Genomic DNA, 18,900 nt, shown 5'->3' on the forward strand with positions numbered 1-18,900 from the left:
ACTGGAAAAACCATAGCCTTGACTAGACAGACCTTTGTTGTCAAAGTAATGTTTCTGCTTTTTAATATGCTGTCTCAGTTCAGTTCAGTTCAGTCACTCAGTCGTGTCCAACTCTTTGCGACCCCATGAATCACAGCACGCCAGGCCTCCCTGTCCATCACCAACTCCCAGAATTCACTTAAACTCATGTCCATCAAGTGGGTGATGCCATCCAGGCATCTCATTCTCTGTCGTCCACTTCTCCTCCAGCCCCCAATCCCTCCCAGCATCAGAGTCTTTTCCAGTGAGTCAACTTGTCACATGAAGTGGCCAAAGTATTGGAGTTTCAGCTTTAGCATCAGTCCTTCCAATGAACACTCAGGATTGATCTCCTTTAGAATGGACTGGTTGGATCTCCTTGCAGTCTAAGGGACTCTCAAGAGTCTTCTCTAGCACCACAGTTCAAAAGCATCAATTCTTCAGCGATCAGCTTTCTTCACAGTCCAACTCTTACATCCATACATGACCACTGGAAAAACCATAGCCTTGACTAGACGGACCTTAGTTGGCAAAGTAATGTCTCTGCTTTTTAATATACTATCTAGGTTGGTCATAACTTTCCTTCCAAGGAGTAAGCATCTTTTGATTTCATGGCTGCAATCAGCATCCGCAGTGATTTTGGAGCCCCCAAAAATAAAGTCTGCCACTGTTTCCACTGTTTCCCCATCTATTTCCCATGAAGTGATGGGACCGGATGCCATGACCTTTGTTTTCTGAATGTTAAGCTTTAAGCCAACTTTTTCACTCTCCTCTTTCACTTTCATCAAGAGACTCTTTAGTTCTTCTTCACTTTCTGCCATAAGGGTGGTGTCATCTGCATATCTGAGGTTATTGATATTTCTCCCAGCAGTCTTGATTCCAGCTTGTACTTCCTCCAGCCCAGCGTTTCTCATGATGTACTCTGCATATAAGTTAAATAAGCACGGTGACAATATACAGCTTTGACGTACTCCTTTTCTTATTTGGAACCAGTCTGTTATTCCATGTCCAGTTCTAACTGTTGCTTCCTGACCTGCATACAGAACATGCTGCATGGTGCAGCCAAAAATAAAGTAAAACAAACTTTACAAAAAGGAAGAAGAAATACGATGGCCAGAAAGCACACGGAAATATGCTCGCCATCACTAATCATTAGGGAAATATGAATAAAAACCACAATGAGATACCACTTCACACTCATTCAGAGTAATAGTGTAAGTACTGTAAGTAATTTACTAAGGATATGGAGACTGATATTCTGAATCTACTTCTAATCAGTGGGGAGTAGTATGTATTGGGAGACAAAAAGAAACAAATTTAAGAGATACTCCATACTGGGTAATGGAACTGTTGGTGAAGCTATTATCTAGGAAAATAGAGAAGGGAAAGAATTAGAAGAAAGATTTCAAAATTTCATGTTTAGACTTCTTGAGAATGTGACTCCAATATATATGTATAGGAGGGAGCTGGAAATATGACTCAGCTGGAGAGACTTGGGAGTTACTAGCACATGATGACTCCTAAAACAGGAGTCTCATCTCATTTCCGAGATGAGACATCTCTCGAAAGAGTTCAGATGATAAGACAAGAGGATAGAAGGTGGAACTCTTGAAAATACTGCCATTTAAAAGATGACAAGGACTTCCCTAGTAGTCCAGTGGTTAAACCCCACATTTCCAATGCAGAGGGTGTGAATTGGATCCCTGGTCAGGGAATTAAGATTCTACAAGCCACATGGTGCAGCCAGAAAGAAAGAAAGAAGAGAACAGTAATCAACTTTGCCAAATGTTATAGAGATAAAATAGGATGGGGATTGAGTGGAGCTCATTGGATTTGGCATGGAGGTGGGTCTTTAATAGTGTGTTCTAGCCACAGAAATCAGATTGCAACTGAAATTTTATGAGTCAATGCAGACGAAGCAAAAGGAGTCTTTTTTTTCAAGGAATCTAGTAGTGAAAAGAAGAACAGAAACAGGTAGGGTTCATTTGTTTGTTAAATAATGATGAGTTGACCTACACATGTTTGAAAGCTGTAGGGAAGAAACAAGAGGAAAATATTGAAAAACACTAAAGAGACAGTGTGATATAATAAAACAGCATAGATTTGAGAATAGGTTGAAATCAATAGGTTGCCACTTTACAGCAGTGTGATCTTGGGCAAGTTACCAAATCTCTCTGATCTCTGGATTCCTCAAGTGTGAAATGGAGGTAACAGCAATTTCAGAGGGCTACTGGGAGGGTATTTTATTTAAATACAGAATTATATGTAACATCTTTAAACAGTACCTAATCTCAGAGCAGGTCTTTGATAAATAGTTGTTTTAAGAAGGAATAAGGGACAGCTGATGGTGCAAGATTTATAAAATCAAGGGGAACAGGAATAGAAGTGGCAGAGTCTTCTGAAACAGGAGGAACTCCTAAAAACTAGACTGTACCTCAGTAATGTTGACTTCCTCAGCATCTTGCCCAATTCCTAGTATATAACATATTGAGTAAATTTTTGTTGAGTAAAAAGGTAAAAATATCAATAAGATTTAGCCTTGAGAACTGTTAGGTGGAAAATTAATACTACCTTCAAATGCTTGGAAGAGGAATGAAATTCAATACATACGGTTTCAACAGGCAGAATGAAAGTCAAGACACTTATTCAGCATAAGGAAAGGCTTTCTAAGAATTAAAGCTGTACAGAATTTAAATGAGGTTCTTCCCAAGATTCATCAGCACAAAAGGTATTTTAAGTAGAAAGCCAAGTGGTATGGTTATGTGTGTGGATTTTCATTCTGACACATCTGGATTTGATCCCTGATTTTGTTGTTTTCCAGTCAGGGTCTCCCTCTGGCAAAGAGTGGTTGTGGGGAGTAGTGGAAATTGTGTATGAAAAAATGCCTGGCTCAGTGCATTAAAGCAGTAATTATTTCAGACTAGAGAATCCTTTATTTCAGTACTGTAAGAAGGATTCAAATATAGGACAGAGGATTGAACTAAACCCTTAAAATACCTCTTTGAACTCTTAAGATTCTGTGACAGTATAACACAGCTATATTATTTGATCAAGTTGGTACATCTAGTAGTTTCTGGAGCCTTACTTAAAATCACTGCACCACAAAGTGTCAGAGGAGGACTAAGATACAGGTTGCCCCTCTCCAAATGTGTTAGTCTCCCCACTGTGTCAAAGAAACAGACCAGTAAAGGTGCAATGTCAGGACTTAATAGGTGAGAAGAGCTTCAAAATATCCCCTAAAAGAATAAAGTAGGAATGTTCTGAATACATACCTAGCATCCTTAGTGCAGTGGGCAGCCGTAAGGACCCATCTATTTTTCACTAAGCTTCCCGCACATACATGAGCACCATATTTGCCGGACTGAATCTGTAGGCTAACTAGCCATGGCCATGCGCCAATTTGAGCCTCTGTGCCCCCTACAATCCGAGACCCCTTGAACATATGCATAAGTGGTGCTATTCCACAATCTAAAAATAAAAATGATGTATTATTTGAACTGAACATATATGTATTAGTTTCTAATCTTAATACATTAATATAATCTTTAAATTCCTATTTAAAAAAACTGATAGAGCAAGCTGGATACCTAAGCTGTGCCCATATTTTGACAAAAAAATCTTAGCGAGTTAAAACAAACATGATGTCTAATTGCTTACAAGTAGACATCAAGTAAGCTCAATTCATGAATTTTAAAACTTTACTTCTAAAAAGTGTAATATTGAGATAAGTTTCTCTGGTCAGGTAACACATTTTCCCCTATCTGAAATGGCAACTGAGAGCTCCTGGGACTGGTGAACCAAGAGCTACAATTTCTAATACTTGCCGTTTAACTTGTGGGGTTAATTTTTCTCAACTGTAGCATGAACAAGTTAGCTAACAGCCCTTTCAGCTTTGAATTTCAGTGAACTATTAATCTGTAAAATGGGAATGACACACCCCATAATATTTTAAGGTGAATATACAGACGCACAAGTGTACGGCATTTCTACCACAAGTGACTACTATGAAAGTCATCATTTAAATAGAACTGCTAAGGTCTGTAAATTTTTAGGTGAAGGCAGTTGGTAAAAACAGAACCCGACTTAAGTGGGACAAAAAAAACAAAGGGCGACTGTCTAAAGAAGAGAACAGATACTGCCCTTTGCGTCCAACTCTTCCTGTTCCCGTGCCTCGTGCGCCTTCTGTTCTCTGGGCCTCCCACTCACGGCCTCAGGCCACCCCAGACCGCCAGCCTGTTCCCGCGAGGAGCCGCGCCTACTCCTTTCAGAGAAGAGCGAGTAGTGTTCTGAGCATGTGAGAGCGCTCGCCAGAAACAGCAGCCCTGCGCTCAGGGGCCCCAGCGCCATGTCTGAACTCCTGGTGGGCAAGATGGCGGCAGGCATTTCTTGCCGGCTCCCGCCTCGCCGCGAGCTCGTGGGCCTGCGGCCTAGGTAATGTGGTTTGCGAGGTGGGAGAGACGGGAGTGGAAGGCGGTGGCGAGGCGCGCGGGGCGGCGGGGGAGGACTGTGCATGAGAAGTAGGCTAGGAGCCATACGTGAGGCCTGTGAGGCTGCCGAGATAACCTGGTTGGGTCAGGCCTCCCCCTTGTTCTAGTTACCGGGCAGACGGAGTATCTCGCCCTCAGCCAGGGTCTGGGGATTCGCTGACTGATGAGACCTTCCTGAGCCAGATCTACCTGCTTAGATGATACTGTAAGACTGTTGTGGTCAGAAGGGAGCTGCTGGAACCACTGGAGGGCGCTGCTACCTCAGATTTCCAGGGCCAGGAAGGCTTCCAGAAGGAAGAGCATCTAAACTGAAGTGGGTGAGCTGGACAAGGGAGACGTAAAGCAGAAGGCAGAGAAGTACGGAGGTTGGGATCTGAGGCCAATTTCAGTTGTACACATTGATCTTACTATAGTTTTGTAGTAGTTTACCTTCAACAGATCATCTTAGGGTGAGCTGATAGAATCAAATTTCAGTTCAGTTCAGTTCAGTCGCTCAGTCGTGTCCGACTCTTTGCGACCCCATGAACTGCAGCACGCCAGGCCTCCCTGTCCATCACCAACTCCCCGAGTTTACCCATACTCACGTCCATTGAGTCGGTGATGCCATCTAACCATCTCATCCTGTCGTCCCCTTCTCCTCCTGCCCTCAATCTTTCCCAACTTCAGGGTCTTTTCAAATGAGTCAGCTCTTTGCATCAGGTGGCCAAAATATTGGAGTTTCAGCTTCAACATCAGTCCCTCCAATGAACACCCAGGACTGATCTTCTTTAGAATGGACTGGTTGGATCTCCTTGCAGTCCAAGGGACTCTCAAGAGTCTTCTCCAACATCACAGTTCAAAAGCATCAATTCTTCTGCGCTCAGCTTTCTTTGTAGTCCAACTCTCACATCTGTAGTCCAACTCTCACATCCGTAGATGACCACTGGAAAAACCATAGCCTTGACTAGACAGATCGTTGTTGGCAAAATAATGTCTGTGCTTTTTAATATGCTGTCTAGGTTGGTCACAACTTTCCTTCCAAGGAGCAAGCATCTTTTAATTTCATGGCTGCATCTGCAGTGATTTGGAGCCCAGAAAAATAAAGTCAGCCACTGTTTCCACTGTTTCCCCATCTATCTGCAATGAAGTGTTGGGACCGGATGCCATGATCTTAGTTTTCTGAATGTTGAGCTTTAAGCCAACTTTTTCACTCTCCTCTTTCACTTTCATCAAGAAGCTCTTTAGTTCTTCTTTACTTTCTGCCATAAGGGTGGTGTCATCTGCATATCTGAGGTTATTGATATTTCTCCCAGCAATCTTGATTCCAGCTTGTGCTTCCTCCAGCCCAGCCTTTCTCTTGATGTACTCTGCATATAAGTTAGATAAGCAGGGTGACAATATACAGCCTTGACATAGTCCTTTCCCAATTTGGAACCAGTCTGTTGTTCCATGTCCAGTTCTAACTGTTGCTTCCTGACCTGAATATAGGTTTCTCAAGAGGCAGGTCAGGTGGTCTGGTATTCCCATCTCTTTCAGAATTTTGCACAGTTTATTGTGATCCACACAGTCAAAGGCTTTCGCATAGTCAATAAAGCAGAAATAGATGTTCTTCTGGAACTCTCTTGCTTTTTTGATGATCCAGCAAATGTCGACAATTTGATCTCTGGTTCCTCTGCCTTTTCTAAAACCAGCTTGAACATCTGGAAGTTCATGGTTCATGTATTGCTGAAGCCTGGCTTGGAGAATTTTGAGCATTACTTTGTTAGCATATGAGATGAGTGAAATTGTGCGGTAATTTGAACATTCTTTGGCATTGCCTTTCTTTGGAATTGGAATGAAAATTGATCAAATTTAAGGACCTACAAAGATGAGGACAGAGCCTGAGTGGAGATCATTGTACCTCACCCCAAACACACACACACACACATACACTCTTCAGGCCCCAGCCTGAGAGATAATATTCCTTGCCCCATTAGAACGCCGACATTGCAAACTGTGGTTGCAACACTGTGGAAAGAGAGCGCAGATAAATGGCCTTAGTTAATCGATCCATTGAACAAGTAGATATTAATCTCACATTTTGTACCATACACCAAAATAAATATTATATTAAGGGAAGTATGTTAAGACTTGGACCTCCAGCCCGGAGAACATTATACCTTGGCTAGTGGAGAAAATCAGGGCACATTCACTTGGGGTTAATAAATAAGGAAGTCCTGACACCCAAGCCTAGTATGAATTCAGACACAGGGGATTGGTGTCAGTTGTCTGCCTGTAAGAGGAGGATGTGAGCTGGACTTAGAAGGGGAAGATCAAGAAGAGGAAGGAGATGTAGTGAAGACAGACTAAGGCATAAATGTGTATATCTATGTGTTTCTCCAGAGAAACAGAACTGATAGGATATACAGATATAGATATACAGATGTATTGTTTTACTCACTAAGTCACGTCTGACCCTTTTGTGACTCCATGGACTGTTGCCTGCCAGGCTCCTCTGTCTGTGGGATTTCCCAGGAAATAATACTGGAGTGGATTGCTATTTCCTTCTCCAGGGGATCTTCCTCACCCAGAGTTGGAACCCACATTTGATTCTTTACCACTCAGTCACCAAGGAAGCCCAATAGATATATAGAGATATATAAGAGGAGATTTTTTTATGGGAATTGGCTCACACAATCATGGAGGCCAAGAAGTCCCATGATGTGCCATCTGCAAGCTGGAGAACTGGGAAAACCAGTGTTATAATTCAGTCCCAAGCCAAAGGCCCGGAACCAGAACCAGGAGCTCTTAAGTGGGAAAGTAGGAGAGATGGGTGTCTCTGCTCAAGAGTAAAAAGGTAGACATTGCCCTTCCCATACCTTTTTGTTCTGTTTGGGCCCTTAATGAATTGTATTGGATGATAGCTATCCACATTAGTGAGGGCAGATTTTTACTCAGTCTACCAGTTCAGATGTTAATCTCTTTCAGAAACACCCTTATAGACACACCCAGAAATATTTTTCCAGTGACTTTGGTGTCCTTTAGCCCTATCAGATTGACACAGAAAATTAACCACAGTAATGATAATACCTAGACAGAATATTAAAAAGCAGAGACATCATTGGAGTTGGACCATAAAGAAGGCTGAGTGCCGAAGAATTGATACTTTCGAACTGTGGTGATGGAGAAGACTCTTGAGAGTCCCTTGGACTGCAAGGAGATCCAACCAGTCCATTCTAAAGGAGATCAGTCCTGAATATTCATTGGAAGGACTGATGCTGAAGCTGAAGCTCCAATACTTTGGCCACCTGATGCAAAGAGCCGACTCATCAGAAAAGACCTTGATGCTGGGAAAGATTGAGGGCAGGTGAGAAGGTGGGGACAGAGGATGAGCTGGTTGAATTGCAGATCAACTCAATAGACATGAGTTTGAGCAAGCTCTGGGAGATGATGAAGGACAGGGAAGCCTGGAGTGCTGTAGTCCATGGGGTATCAGAGTGACTGAACAGCAATGATAATACAGTGTGTGTTTATAACTTTATTTTTTTTTTTACTGTTTTCTATTGTTTTACAGTCTAAAGAGGGAAAACATGTCTTAAAAATTTTAATCAGGGTATATAAGAGAAAAACCGAAGTTGAAATCTTCCTTCTGGTTTTGCATTTGATTTGATTCTGTTTGGAGTTCAGGATCATGTATGGCCCTTCTTCCCTTTAGCAGAAAAATTAAACTTTGGTTTTGGATATGCAGTAGTAGCCTTGGACCTTGCTTTGTACTTAAGGGTGTAAGTAAGCTCAGCATAATGAAGAGAAATTTTTCAGTGTGCAGAGGAGGCTGGGGGAGAGAGAACAAAGAAGCGAGCTGCCCAGCTACATGGCAGGCCAGGCTTGAGCCAAAAAGATGTCTGTGAGAGTTTCACTATGGTGGGCTGACTCAGGGTTTTTATGAACAATGATGTGTAACATTTGGTTTTAAATTGTTTTATCATTGCTATACTGAACAGTGCTAAAGTTTGCCTCTGTTAACCCAATTACTTCAGTAACAAGGGCACAGCGTGGGCTGTGGTAGTCTGGGAGGCTGGTCACATGGTGGGGATTGGAAGTAAGGGTCAGCAAAACGACAGTGCCTAGCTCATGTCATCCTCTGAGGCTGTCATGGTTGGCAGCATTAAATCCAAGGAGGCTATTAGTTGAGGCTTACAGGTATTAAGAAGTGGGAAGAGAACAGAAGTTTAGGGCTGAACTGAAATTCACTGGGAGGGAGGCAGGCAGTATTGACAAAACACATTGCAGCACAAACTGACCTGACCCAGGAGCAGAAAAGGAAACAAATTTCCTGTTCCCCAAATAGTACGGTGGAAGGTGATACCTGAAAGTAGGAAAACACAGTTGGGGTATGTTTCTGTGGGGAAGAGATATGATCAGATTGGGTATACACTGTAAGCAGGGCAAGATGATGGGTCTTGCTGTGGCAAATAATAGAGATTTGACATTTATTTTCAATATCCTGGTCAAAAATAGGCGCATGCAGCCAAGTTATGAACTGGCAATGAAAAGTACAGTGGACCAGTCAATACGAGCAAAGGTTTGAGCCCTGGAATGCCTTTGCCTTCTCTAGGTCTTCGTTCTTCCCTCCTGCATTGTTACTTCCTTTCTTTGTGGGATCACTCCAGTCAGCAGACAGATATCCTCTGGAGTGGTGGGCAGCTTCAAAAATAGCCTCTGTCCACACCCTTGGTAAGTCACCTCCCCTTTAGAGTTGGCTGGATTTAGTGACACACTTGTAGCAAATAATGACAGAGGGAATGGGCTATGACTTCCAAGATTAGATTATAATAATAAGATTGTGGCTTGTCTTTTTCTCTAGTTCTCTTGCTCTGTGGGAAGTTGGCTGCCATGTTGTGAGCTGCCCTATGGCCCCATGGAGTGTCCTCCAGTAGTAGTCAGTCTAACAGCCCCACGAAGAAGCAAACCACATGAGTGAGCTAGGAAGCAAAACTTTCCCAGGTCAAACCTTCAGATGAAACTACAGTTCTGGCTAAGACTAATAAATGCAACCTTATGAGAAACCTTAAGCCAGAGGCATCCCCTAAGCCACTCTGGAAATGAAACTCATGACCCACAGAAATTGTGAGATAACAAATATTTGTTGTTTTAAGCTGCTAAGTTTTGGAATAATTTGTTGCATAGCAGATAATGCATCTTGTTTCTCCTGTCTTTGAAAGAGGATGAGGGCATTAATGCTGGGCCTGGGGTTGGATGCAGGGATATAGGATGGTAGGGTTGACTGGGTCTTGAGTTAGGGGAGATTTTATTCTTCCTAGTTTTCCCTTGTCCACTTGAGTTAGTGCTAGAAATCTTTTTAATAAAAATATTTTATTATGTAGGCTATAAATAATAATAAAATAAATTTCTGTGTACCCACCACCTCATTCACTATTTTTGCTTGTTATGAAATATTTAATACTTTTGAAAGAATATTTATGGTATAGTTTAAAGAATGAATATAAGGCCACCTATTGAAGAAAAAGAACATTATTGTTACTTTGGAAATCCCCTGTGTATCATCCCTGATTCTGTCCCTGTCTCTTTCCCTTAGAAAAAAAACATTATTGTAAATTTTATACATACTATTCCATTGATTCTCTTTATAAACCTGACTGTACAGTATGGTAGCAACTAACAACAGGTGACCATTTAAGGTTAAATTTAAATTACCATTCAGTTTCTCAATCAGGTTAGTCTTGTGGCTAGTGGTTACCATACTGTATAGCCAAGTTATAGAATATTTGCATCATTGCAAAGTTCTGTTGGACAGCAGTGCTCTAAACAATTTTAGTTTTGCATGTCTTTAAACTTTATGGCAATTGAATCAGTCCATTTTCTTTTGTAGCTAGCTTTGTTTCTTCCAGTGTTAGGCTCCAAATGTTTATTCACGTAGTGACCTGTAACTGTTGTTTTTCAGTCGCTCAGCTGTGTCTGACTGTTTGCGATGCCATAGACTGCAGCACGCCAGGCTCCCTTGTCCTTCATCATCTCCTGGAGCTTGCTCAAACTCATGTCCATTCAGTTGATGATGCCATTCAACCATCTCATCCTCTGCTGTCCCCTTCTCCTCCTGCCTTCTATCTTTCCCGACATCAGGGTCTTTTCCAATGAGTCGGCTCTCCACATCAGGTGGCCACAGTATTGGAGTTTCAGCTTCAGCATCAGTCCTTCCAATGAATATTCAGGGTTGATTTCCTAGGATCTCATTGCTATCCAAGGGACTCTCAAGAATCTTCACCAGCACCACAGTTCGAAAACATCAATTATTTGGCTCTAAATGGCAAGCCACTCCAATACTCTTGCCTAGAAAACCCCATGGATGGAGGAGCCTGGTAGGCTGCAGTCCGTGGGGTCACTAAGGGTCGGACACGACTGAGCGACTTCACTTTCACTTTTCACTTTCACACATTGGAGAAGGAAATGGCAACCCACTCCAGTGTTCTTGCCTGGAGAATCCCAGGGACAGGGGAGCCTGGTGGGCTTCCGTCTATGGGGTCACATAGACTCGGACACGACTGAAGTGACTTAGCAGCAAGCTTCTTTATGGTCCAACTCTCATATCCATCTATGACTACTGGAAAAACCATAGCTTTGACTATATGGAACTTAATCTGCAAAGTAATATCTCTACTTTTTAATATGCTCTCTAGGTTTGTCATAGTTTGTCTTCCAAGGAGCAAGGATCTTTTAATTTTGTGGCTGCAGTCATTGTCCACAGTGACTCTAGAGCCGAAGAAAATAAAGTCTGTCACTGTTTCCATTGATTCCCCATCTATTTGCCATGAAGTGATGGCACTGGATGTCATGATCTTCATTTTTTGAATGTTGAGTTTTAAGCCAGCTTTTTCACTCTCCTCTTTCACTTTAATGAAGAGACTCTTTAGTTCCATTTTGCTTTTTGTCATTAGAGTGGTGTCATCAGCGTATCTGAGGTTATTGATGTTTCTCTAGGCAGTCTTGATTCCAACTCGTGCTCTTCGCATCAGGTCAAAGTATTGGAGTTTCAGCTTCAATACCAGTCCTTCCAATGAACACCCAGGACTGATCTCCTTTAGGATGGACTGGTTGGATCTCCTTACAGTCCATGGGACTCTCAAGAGTCTTCTCCAACACCACAGTTCAAAAGCATCAATTCTTCAGTGCTCAGTTTTCTTTATAGTCCAGCTCTCACATCCATACATGACCACGGGAAAAACCATAGCCTTGACTAGACGGACCTTGGTTGGCAAAGTAATATCTCTGCTTTTTAATATGCTGTCTAGGTTGGTCATAACTTTCCTTACAAGGAGTAAGCATCTTTTGATTTCATGGCTGCAGTCACCATCTTCAGTGATTTTGGAGCCCAGAAAAACAAAGTCAGTTACTGTTTCCACTGTTTCCCCATCTATTTCCCAAGAAGTGATGGGACCAGATGCCATGATCTTAGTTTTCTGAATGTTGAGCTTTAAGCCAACTTTTTCACTCTCCTCTTTCACTTTCATCAAAAGGCTCTTTAGTTCTTCACTTTCTGCCATAAGGGTGGTGTCATCTGCATATCTGAGGTTATTGCTATTTCTCCCGGCAATCTTGATTCCAGCTTGTGCTTCTTCCAGCCCAGCGTTTCTCATGATGTACTCTGCATAGAAGTTAAATAAGCAGGGTGACAATATACAGCCTTGACATACTCCTTTCTGTTGCTTTTGAATTTAGCAGTCTTATGGGTATGAATTGAGGACTCATGGTTTCAATCTGCATTTTCCTGACTTTAAATGAATTTGAGTATTTGAATATGTTTTCATGTTTTCATCCTGTATTTAAGGGACATTAAGAAGCACAAGCTGGAATCAAGATTGCTGGGAGAAATATCAATAACCTCAGATATGCAGATGACACTACCCTTATGGCAGAAAGTGAAGAGGAACTCAAAAGCCTCTTGATGAAAGTGAAAGAGGAGAGTGAAAAGGTTGGCTTGAAGCTCAACATTCAGAAAACAAAGATCATGGCATCTTGTCCCATCGCTTCATGGGAAATAGATGGAAAAACAGTGGAAACAGTGTCAGACTTTATTTTTCTGGGCTCCAAAATCACTGCGGATGCTGATTGCAGCCATGAAATTAAAAGACGTTTGCTCCTTGGAAGGAAAGTTATGACCAACCTTGATAGTATATTAAAAAGCAGAGACATTACTTTGCCAACCAAGGTCCGTCTAGTCAAGGCAATGGTTTTTCCCATGGTCATGTATGGATGTGAGAGTTGGACTGTGAGGAAGGCTGATCGCCGAAGAATCGATGCTTTTGAACTGTGGTGTTGGAGAAGACTCTTGAGAGTCCCTTATACTGCAAGGAGATCCAACCAGTCCATTCTAAAGGAGATCAATCCTGGATGTTCATTGGAGGGACTGATGCTAAAGCTGAAACTGCAATACTTTGGCCACCTCATGCGTCGAGTTGACTCACTGGAAAAGACTCTGATGCTGGGAAAGGTTGGGGGCGGGAGGAGAAGGGGACGACGGAGAATGAGATGGCTGGATGGCATCACCGACTCTGTGGACATGAGTTTGAGTGTACTCCGGGAGTTGGTGATGGACAGGGAGGCATGGCGTGCTGTAATTCATGGGGTCGCGGAGAGTCGGACACGACTGAGCGACTGAACTGAACTGAACTGAACTGAAGTACCTGCTTAGGTCTTTTATGTGTTTGTCTTATGGATTTCGTTAATGCAGCCACTCGTCTTGTACTGTTTCTATAGTTTTGCCTTTTTCAGAATATTGTATAATACATACATACAGTATGTAGCCTTTTCAGATTGGTTTCTTTTACTTAGAAATATGCATTTAACATTCCTCTGTATCTTTTCATGACTTGAGATCTCACTTTTTTCTTGTGATCAATAATATTCTGTTATCTGGATATACCGCAGCTTATCCATTCACCTATTGAAGAATAACTTAATTGCTTGCAAGTTTTGGCAATTAGGAATACATTTGCTATAAATACCTGTGTGCAGATTTCTGTATAAACATAAGTTTTAAGCTCTTTTGGGCAAATGTCAAACAATGCAATTGCTAGATCATATGATAAGAGTATGTTTAGTTTTATAAGAAATGGCCAAACTGTCTTCCAAACTTGCTGCACCATTTTTGCATTCCCATTAGCGATGAGCGAGGGCTCCTATTGTTCCACATTCTTACCAGCATTTGGTGATTTGGATTTGCCTATTCTAAAAGGTCAGTTTTCATTCCAGTCCCAAAGAAGGGCAATGCCAAAGAATGGTGAAACTACTGCACAGTTGCACTCATTTCACATGCTGTTAAGGTTATGCTCAAAATGATTCAAGTTAGGCTTCAACAGTATGTGAACTGAGAACTTCGAGATGTACAAACTAGATTTAGAAAAGGCAGAGGAACCGGAGATCAAATTGCCAACATTTGTTGAATGATAGAGAAAGCAAGGAATTCTAGAAAAACGTCTGCTTCATTGACTACACTGTTTGTTTCCAAGGCAAACCATTCACTATCACTGTAATTCAAGTCTATGTCCTGACCAGTAACGCCAAAGAAGCTGAACAGTTCTATGATGACCTACAAGAACTTCTAGAACTAACACCCAAAAAAGATGTCCTTTTCATTATAGGGGACTGGAATGCAAAAGTAGGAAGTCAAGAAACACCTGGAGTAACAGGCAAATTTGGCCTTGGAATACAGAATGAAGCAGAGCAAAGGCTAATAGAGTTCTGCCAAGAGAACGCACTGGTCATAGCAAACACCCTTTTCCAACAACACAAGAGAAGACTCTACACATGGACATCACCATGTGTAGATGGTCAACACTGAAATCAGATGGATTATATTCTTTGCAGCCAAAGACGGAGAAACTCGATACAGTCAGCAAAACAAGACTGGGAGCAGACTGTGGCTTGGATCATGAACTCCTTATTGCCAAATTCAGACTGAAATTGAAGAAAGTGGAGAAAAACACTAGACCATTCAGGTATGACCTAAATCAAATCCCTTATAACTGTACAGTGGAAGTGAGAAATAGATTTAAGGGACTAGATCTGATAGACAGAGTGCCTGATGAACTATGGATGGAGGTTCGTGACATTGTACAGGAGACAGGAATCAAGATATTCCCAAGAAAAAGAAATGCAAAAAAGCAAAATGGCTGTCTGAGGAGGCCTTACAAATAGCTGTGAAGAGAAAGGAAGCGAAAAGCAAAGGAGAAAAGGAAAGATATACCCGTTTGAATGCAGAGTTCCAAAGAATAGCAAGGAGAGATAAGAAAGCCTTCCTCAGTGACCAATGCAAAGAACTAGAGGAAACAATAGAATGGGAAAGACTAGAGATCTCTTCAAGAAAATTAGAGATACCAAGGGAACATTTCATGCAAAGATGGGCTCAATCAAGGACAGAAATGGTAGGGATCTAACAGAAGGAGAAGATATTAAGAAGAGGTGGCAAGACTACACAGAAGAACTCTACAAAAAAAGATCTTCACGACCCTAATAATCATGATGGTGTGATCACTCACCTAGAGCCAGACATCCCATCCTGGAATGTGAAGTCAAGTGGGCCTTAGGAAGCATCACTATGAACAAAGCTAGTGGAGGTGATGGAATTCCAGTTGAGCTATTTCAAATCCTGAAAGATGACACTGTGAAAGTGCTGCATTCAATAAGCCAGCAAATCTGGAAAACTCAGCAGTGGCCACAGGACTGGAAAAGGTCAGTTTTCATTCCAATCCCAAAGAAAGGCAATGCCAAAGAATGCTCAAACTATCATACACTTGCACTCATCTTGCACGCTAGTAAAGTAATGCTTAAAATTCTCCAAGCCAGGCTTCAGTGATACATGAACTGTGAACTTCTAGATGTTCAAGCTGGTTTTAGAAAAGGCAGAGGAACCAGAGATCAAATTGCCAACATCTGCTGTATCACTGGAGAAGGCAATGGCAACCCACTCCAGTATTCTTGCCTGGAGAATCCCAGGGATGGAGAAGCCTGGTGGGCTTCTGTTTATGGGGTCGCACAGAGTTGGACACGACTGAAGCAACTTAGCAGCAGCAGCAGCTGTATCATTGAAAAAGCAAGAGAATTCCAGAAACATCAATTTCTGCTTTATTGACTATGCCAAAGCCTTTGGCTGTGTGGATCACAACAACAAACTCTGGAAAATTCTTCAAGAGATGGGAATATGAGACCATCTGACGTGCCCCCTGAGAAACCTGTATTCAGGTCAGGAAGCAACAGTTAGAACTGGACACGGAACAACAGACTGGTTCCAAATAGGAAAAGGAGTATGTCAAGGCTGTGTATTGTCACCCTGCTTATTTAACTTATATGCAGAGTACATCAAGAGAAATGCTGGGCTGGAGGAAGCACAAGCTGGAATCAAGATTGCTGGGAGAAATATCAATAACCTCAGATATGCAGATGATGGCAGAAAGTGAAGAAGAACTAAAGAGCCTCTTGATGAACGTGAAAGAGGAGAGAGAAAAAGTTGGCTTAAAGCTCAACATTCAGAAAACTAAGATCATGGCATCCGGTCCCATCACTTCATGGCAGATAGATGGGGAAACAGTGGAAACAGTGGCTGACTTTATTCTTCTGGGCTCCAAAATCACTGCAGATGGCAATTACAGCAATGAAATTAAAAGATGCTTACTCCTTGGAAGGAAAGTTAATAACCAACCTAGACAGCATATTAAAAAGCAGAGACACTACTTTGCCAGCAAAGATCCGTCTAGTCAAGGCTATGGTTTTTCCAGTGGTCATGTATGGATGTGAGAGTTGGACTATAAAGAAAGCTGAGTGCCGAAGAATTGATGCTTTTGAACTGTGGAGAAGACTCTTGAGAGTCCCTTGGACTGCAAGGAAATACAACCAGTCCATTCTAAAGGAGATCAATCCTGGGTGTTCATTGGAAGGACTTATGTTGAGGCTGAAACACCAATACTTTGGCCACCTGCTGTGAAGAGCTGACTCATTGGAAAAGACCCTGATGCTGAGTAAGATTGAGGGCAGGAGGAGAAGGGGACGACAGAGGATGAGATGGTTGGATGGCATCATTGACCGATGGACATGGGTTTGGGTGGACTCCGGGAGTTGGTGATGGACAGCGAGGCCTGGCGTGTTGTGATTCATGGGGTCGCAGAGTTGGACATGACTGAGTGACTCAACTGAACTGAACTGAAAGTCTTTTGACTGTAGTTCACAACAAAGTGTGGAAAATTCTTAAAGAGATGGGAATACTAGACCACCTAACCTGTCTTCTGAGAATCCTGTATATGCGTCAAGAAGCAACAGTTAGAACCAGATATGGAACAACAGACTGGTTCAAACTTGGGAAAAGAGTACGGCAAGGCTGTATATTGTCACCCTGCTTATTTAACTTATATACAGAGTATATCATGTGAAATGCTGGGCTGGATAGGTTGTAAGCTGGATCAAGATTGCTGGGAGAAATACCAACAACCTCAGATATACAGATGATACCATTCTAATCCTAAAGGAAATCAACCCTGAATATTCATTGGAAGGACTGATGCTGAAGCTCCGATACTTTGGCCACCTAATGTGAAGAGCCAACTCATTGGAAAAGACCCTGATGCTGGGAAAGACCGAAGGCAAAAGGAAAAGAGGGCAGCAGAGGATGAGATAGTTAAATAGCATCACCGACTCAATGGTCATGGATCTAAGCAAACTCCAGGAGATGATGAAGAACAAGGAAACCTGGCTGCAGTCCATGGGGTCACAAAGAGTTGGACACAACTTAGTGACTGAACAAGCACCAACACCACTCTAAAGGCGGAGAGTGAAGAGGAAGTAAAGAACCTCTTGAGGGTCAAAGGGGAGAGTCAAAAAGCTGACTGGAAACTCAACATTCAAAAAATTAAGATCATGGCATCCAGTTCCATCATTTCATGACAAATAGAAGGGGGAAATGTAGAAGCAATGACAGAGTTTATTTTCTGGGGCTCCAAAATCACTGTGGATGGTAACTGCATCCATGAAATTTAAAAACCCTTGCTCCTTGGAAGAAAACCTGTGACCAACCTAGAGAGTGCATTAAAAAGCAGAAAAGTTTTTGAGAGAGAACAAGATGGCAGAGGAGTAGGTGGACATGGTGTACATCTCTCTCCACAGATATATCAAGAATACACCTTCAGACTCAGAAGGGCTTGCAGTACCCCTACTGAGAACAGGCAGGAGTACCTGACCACTGGAAAACAATATATAGAACCACGCAAAACTCAGCAGGATGAAGGAACTAGGGGGAAAAACAGGGAGTGTTAGTAGGACTGGACCTGCCCTCGACGGGTGGGGGAACTGAAGCAGGGGTCTGATCCCCACATCGGGGCAATTGTCTGGGTCAGAGGAGAAACATTTGAGACTAAGAAACATAAAGCAGCTGATCTGTGACAGCCTAAGTGAAATGAGAATCAGTCAATCCTTGCTACAGACATACGTACCCTGGACGGGGACGCAGGTGCCCTAGAAGGTGCAGCAGCTGGGAGCTGGAGCATAGAGATTGTGGAACAATCCCAGGGTGAAGGCTACTGTTGACTGCTTGGAGATGGACTGAGAGGACGTGAGGGAGGAAGTGCCTATAGAGGAAAGTCAGGCAGCCATGGAAGCAGGGATACTGCTGAGTCATGCATAGGGAGTAGAGCCATCACCGTAGCCTCTCTCTCTCCGCACGTCAGCACCGGCAGCTGAAAAATAGAGATGCTGGCCCATCAACTGCCTGATGTGGGGAACAGTAGAGTAGGACTCCACCCAGGGTGCCCCTTTAAGTGCCTGACACACTCCTTTAACTCCTATGGCTGAGGCAGTCCACATCCCTGCACACTTGGCGCCACCAGGGTCCCCACAACCCAAGCAGCTGCACCACCTCAATACCTGGCACTCACTGGAGCAGACCTAGGTTCTTCAAGGCAGCATCAGGAGCAAACCCCAGTGGACTACCCACATGCAGAGGTGGAGATAAAACCACAATTGAAACCCAGGGGCAGTGTGGCTAATGAAGAGGACCCAAAACCTTACCACCAGCTGTAGAAGCTGCAGATTAAATCCACATGATCAACTAGTCAGACCCTGTTATCTATGCAATATATAAAAAGACATTGAGTGCTCCCACAAAAGAAAATACACTAGTTCTGACAGCTGTGGACACTGGAGGCAGGAACACACAAGAGTAGGACCAGATTATATTCTGAGCTGCCCTCACAGCAGGTTCAGAGACCAGCACATTGTTGGAGGGCATCCTAGTGAGGTGAGGTGGACTGTGATTCCCAGTGAGGGAAAGGACGCTGACAGCAGAGGCTCAAGAAAAACATTTATTATTCTTATATTTTGACTTGTTCTGTAGTTTCTTTGGATTTATTTTTGTTTTTTTTCCCCTCCTTCTGTTGTA

General features: G+C 42.7%; 1 protein-coding gene across 1 annotated transcript in view; it reads right to left on the reverse strand.

Moving 5' to 3' along the window:
* TMPRSS12 (transmembrane serine protease 12) overlaps nucleotides 1–4,401 on the reverse strand; it is a 35,338-nt gene extending 30,937 nt beyond the window's left edge. Inside the window, exons 1-2 of the mRNA XM_055394768.2 lie at nucleotides 4,155–4,401; nucleotides 3,291–3,486 (exon numbers count right to left, since the gene is read on the reverse strand). Of these exons, the coding sequence (XP_055250743.2) occupies nucleotides 3,291–3,486; nucleotides 4,155–4,401 (443 nt within the window). The remainder of the gene's footprint in view (nucleotides 1–3,290; nucleotides 3,487–4,154) is intronic.
* Nucleotides 4,402–18,900: the final 14,499 nt, after the last annotated feature.

Source organism: Moschus berezovskii, chromosome 6, assembly GCF_049115385.1.
Source record: "Moschus berezovskii isolate FMDL1 chromosome 6, NW_MosBer_1.0, whole genome shotgun sequence".
Taxonomy (NCBI): domain Eukaryota; kingdom Metazoa; phylum Chordata; class Mammalia; order Artiodactyla; family Moschidae; genus Moschus; species Moschus berezovskii.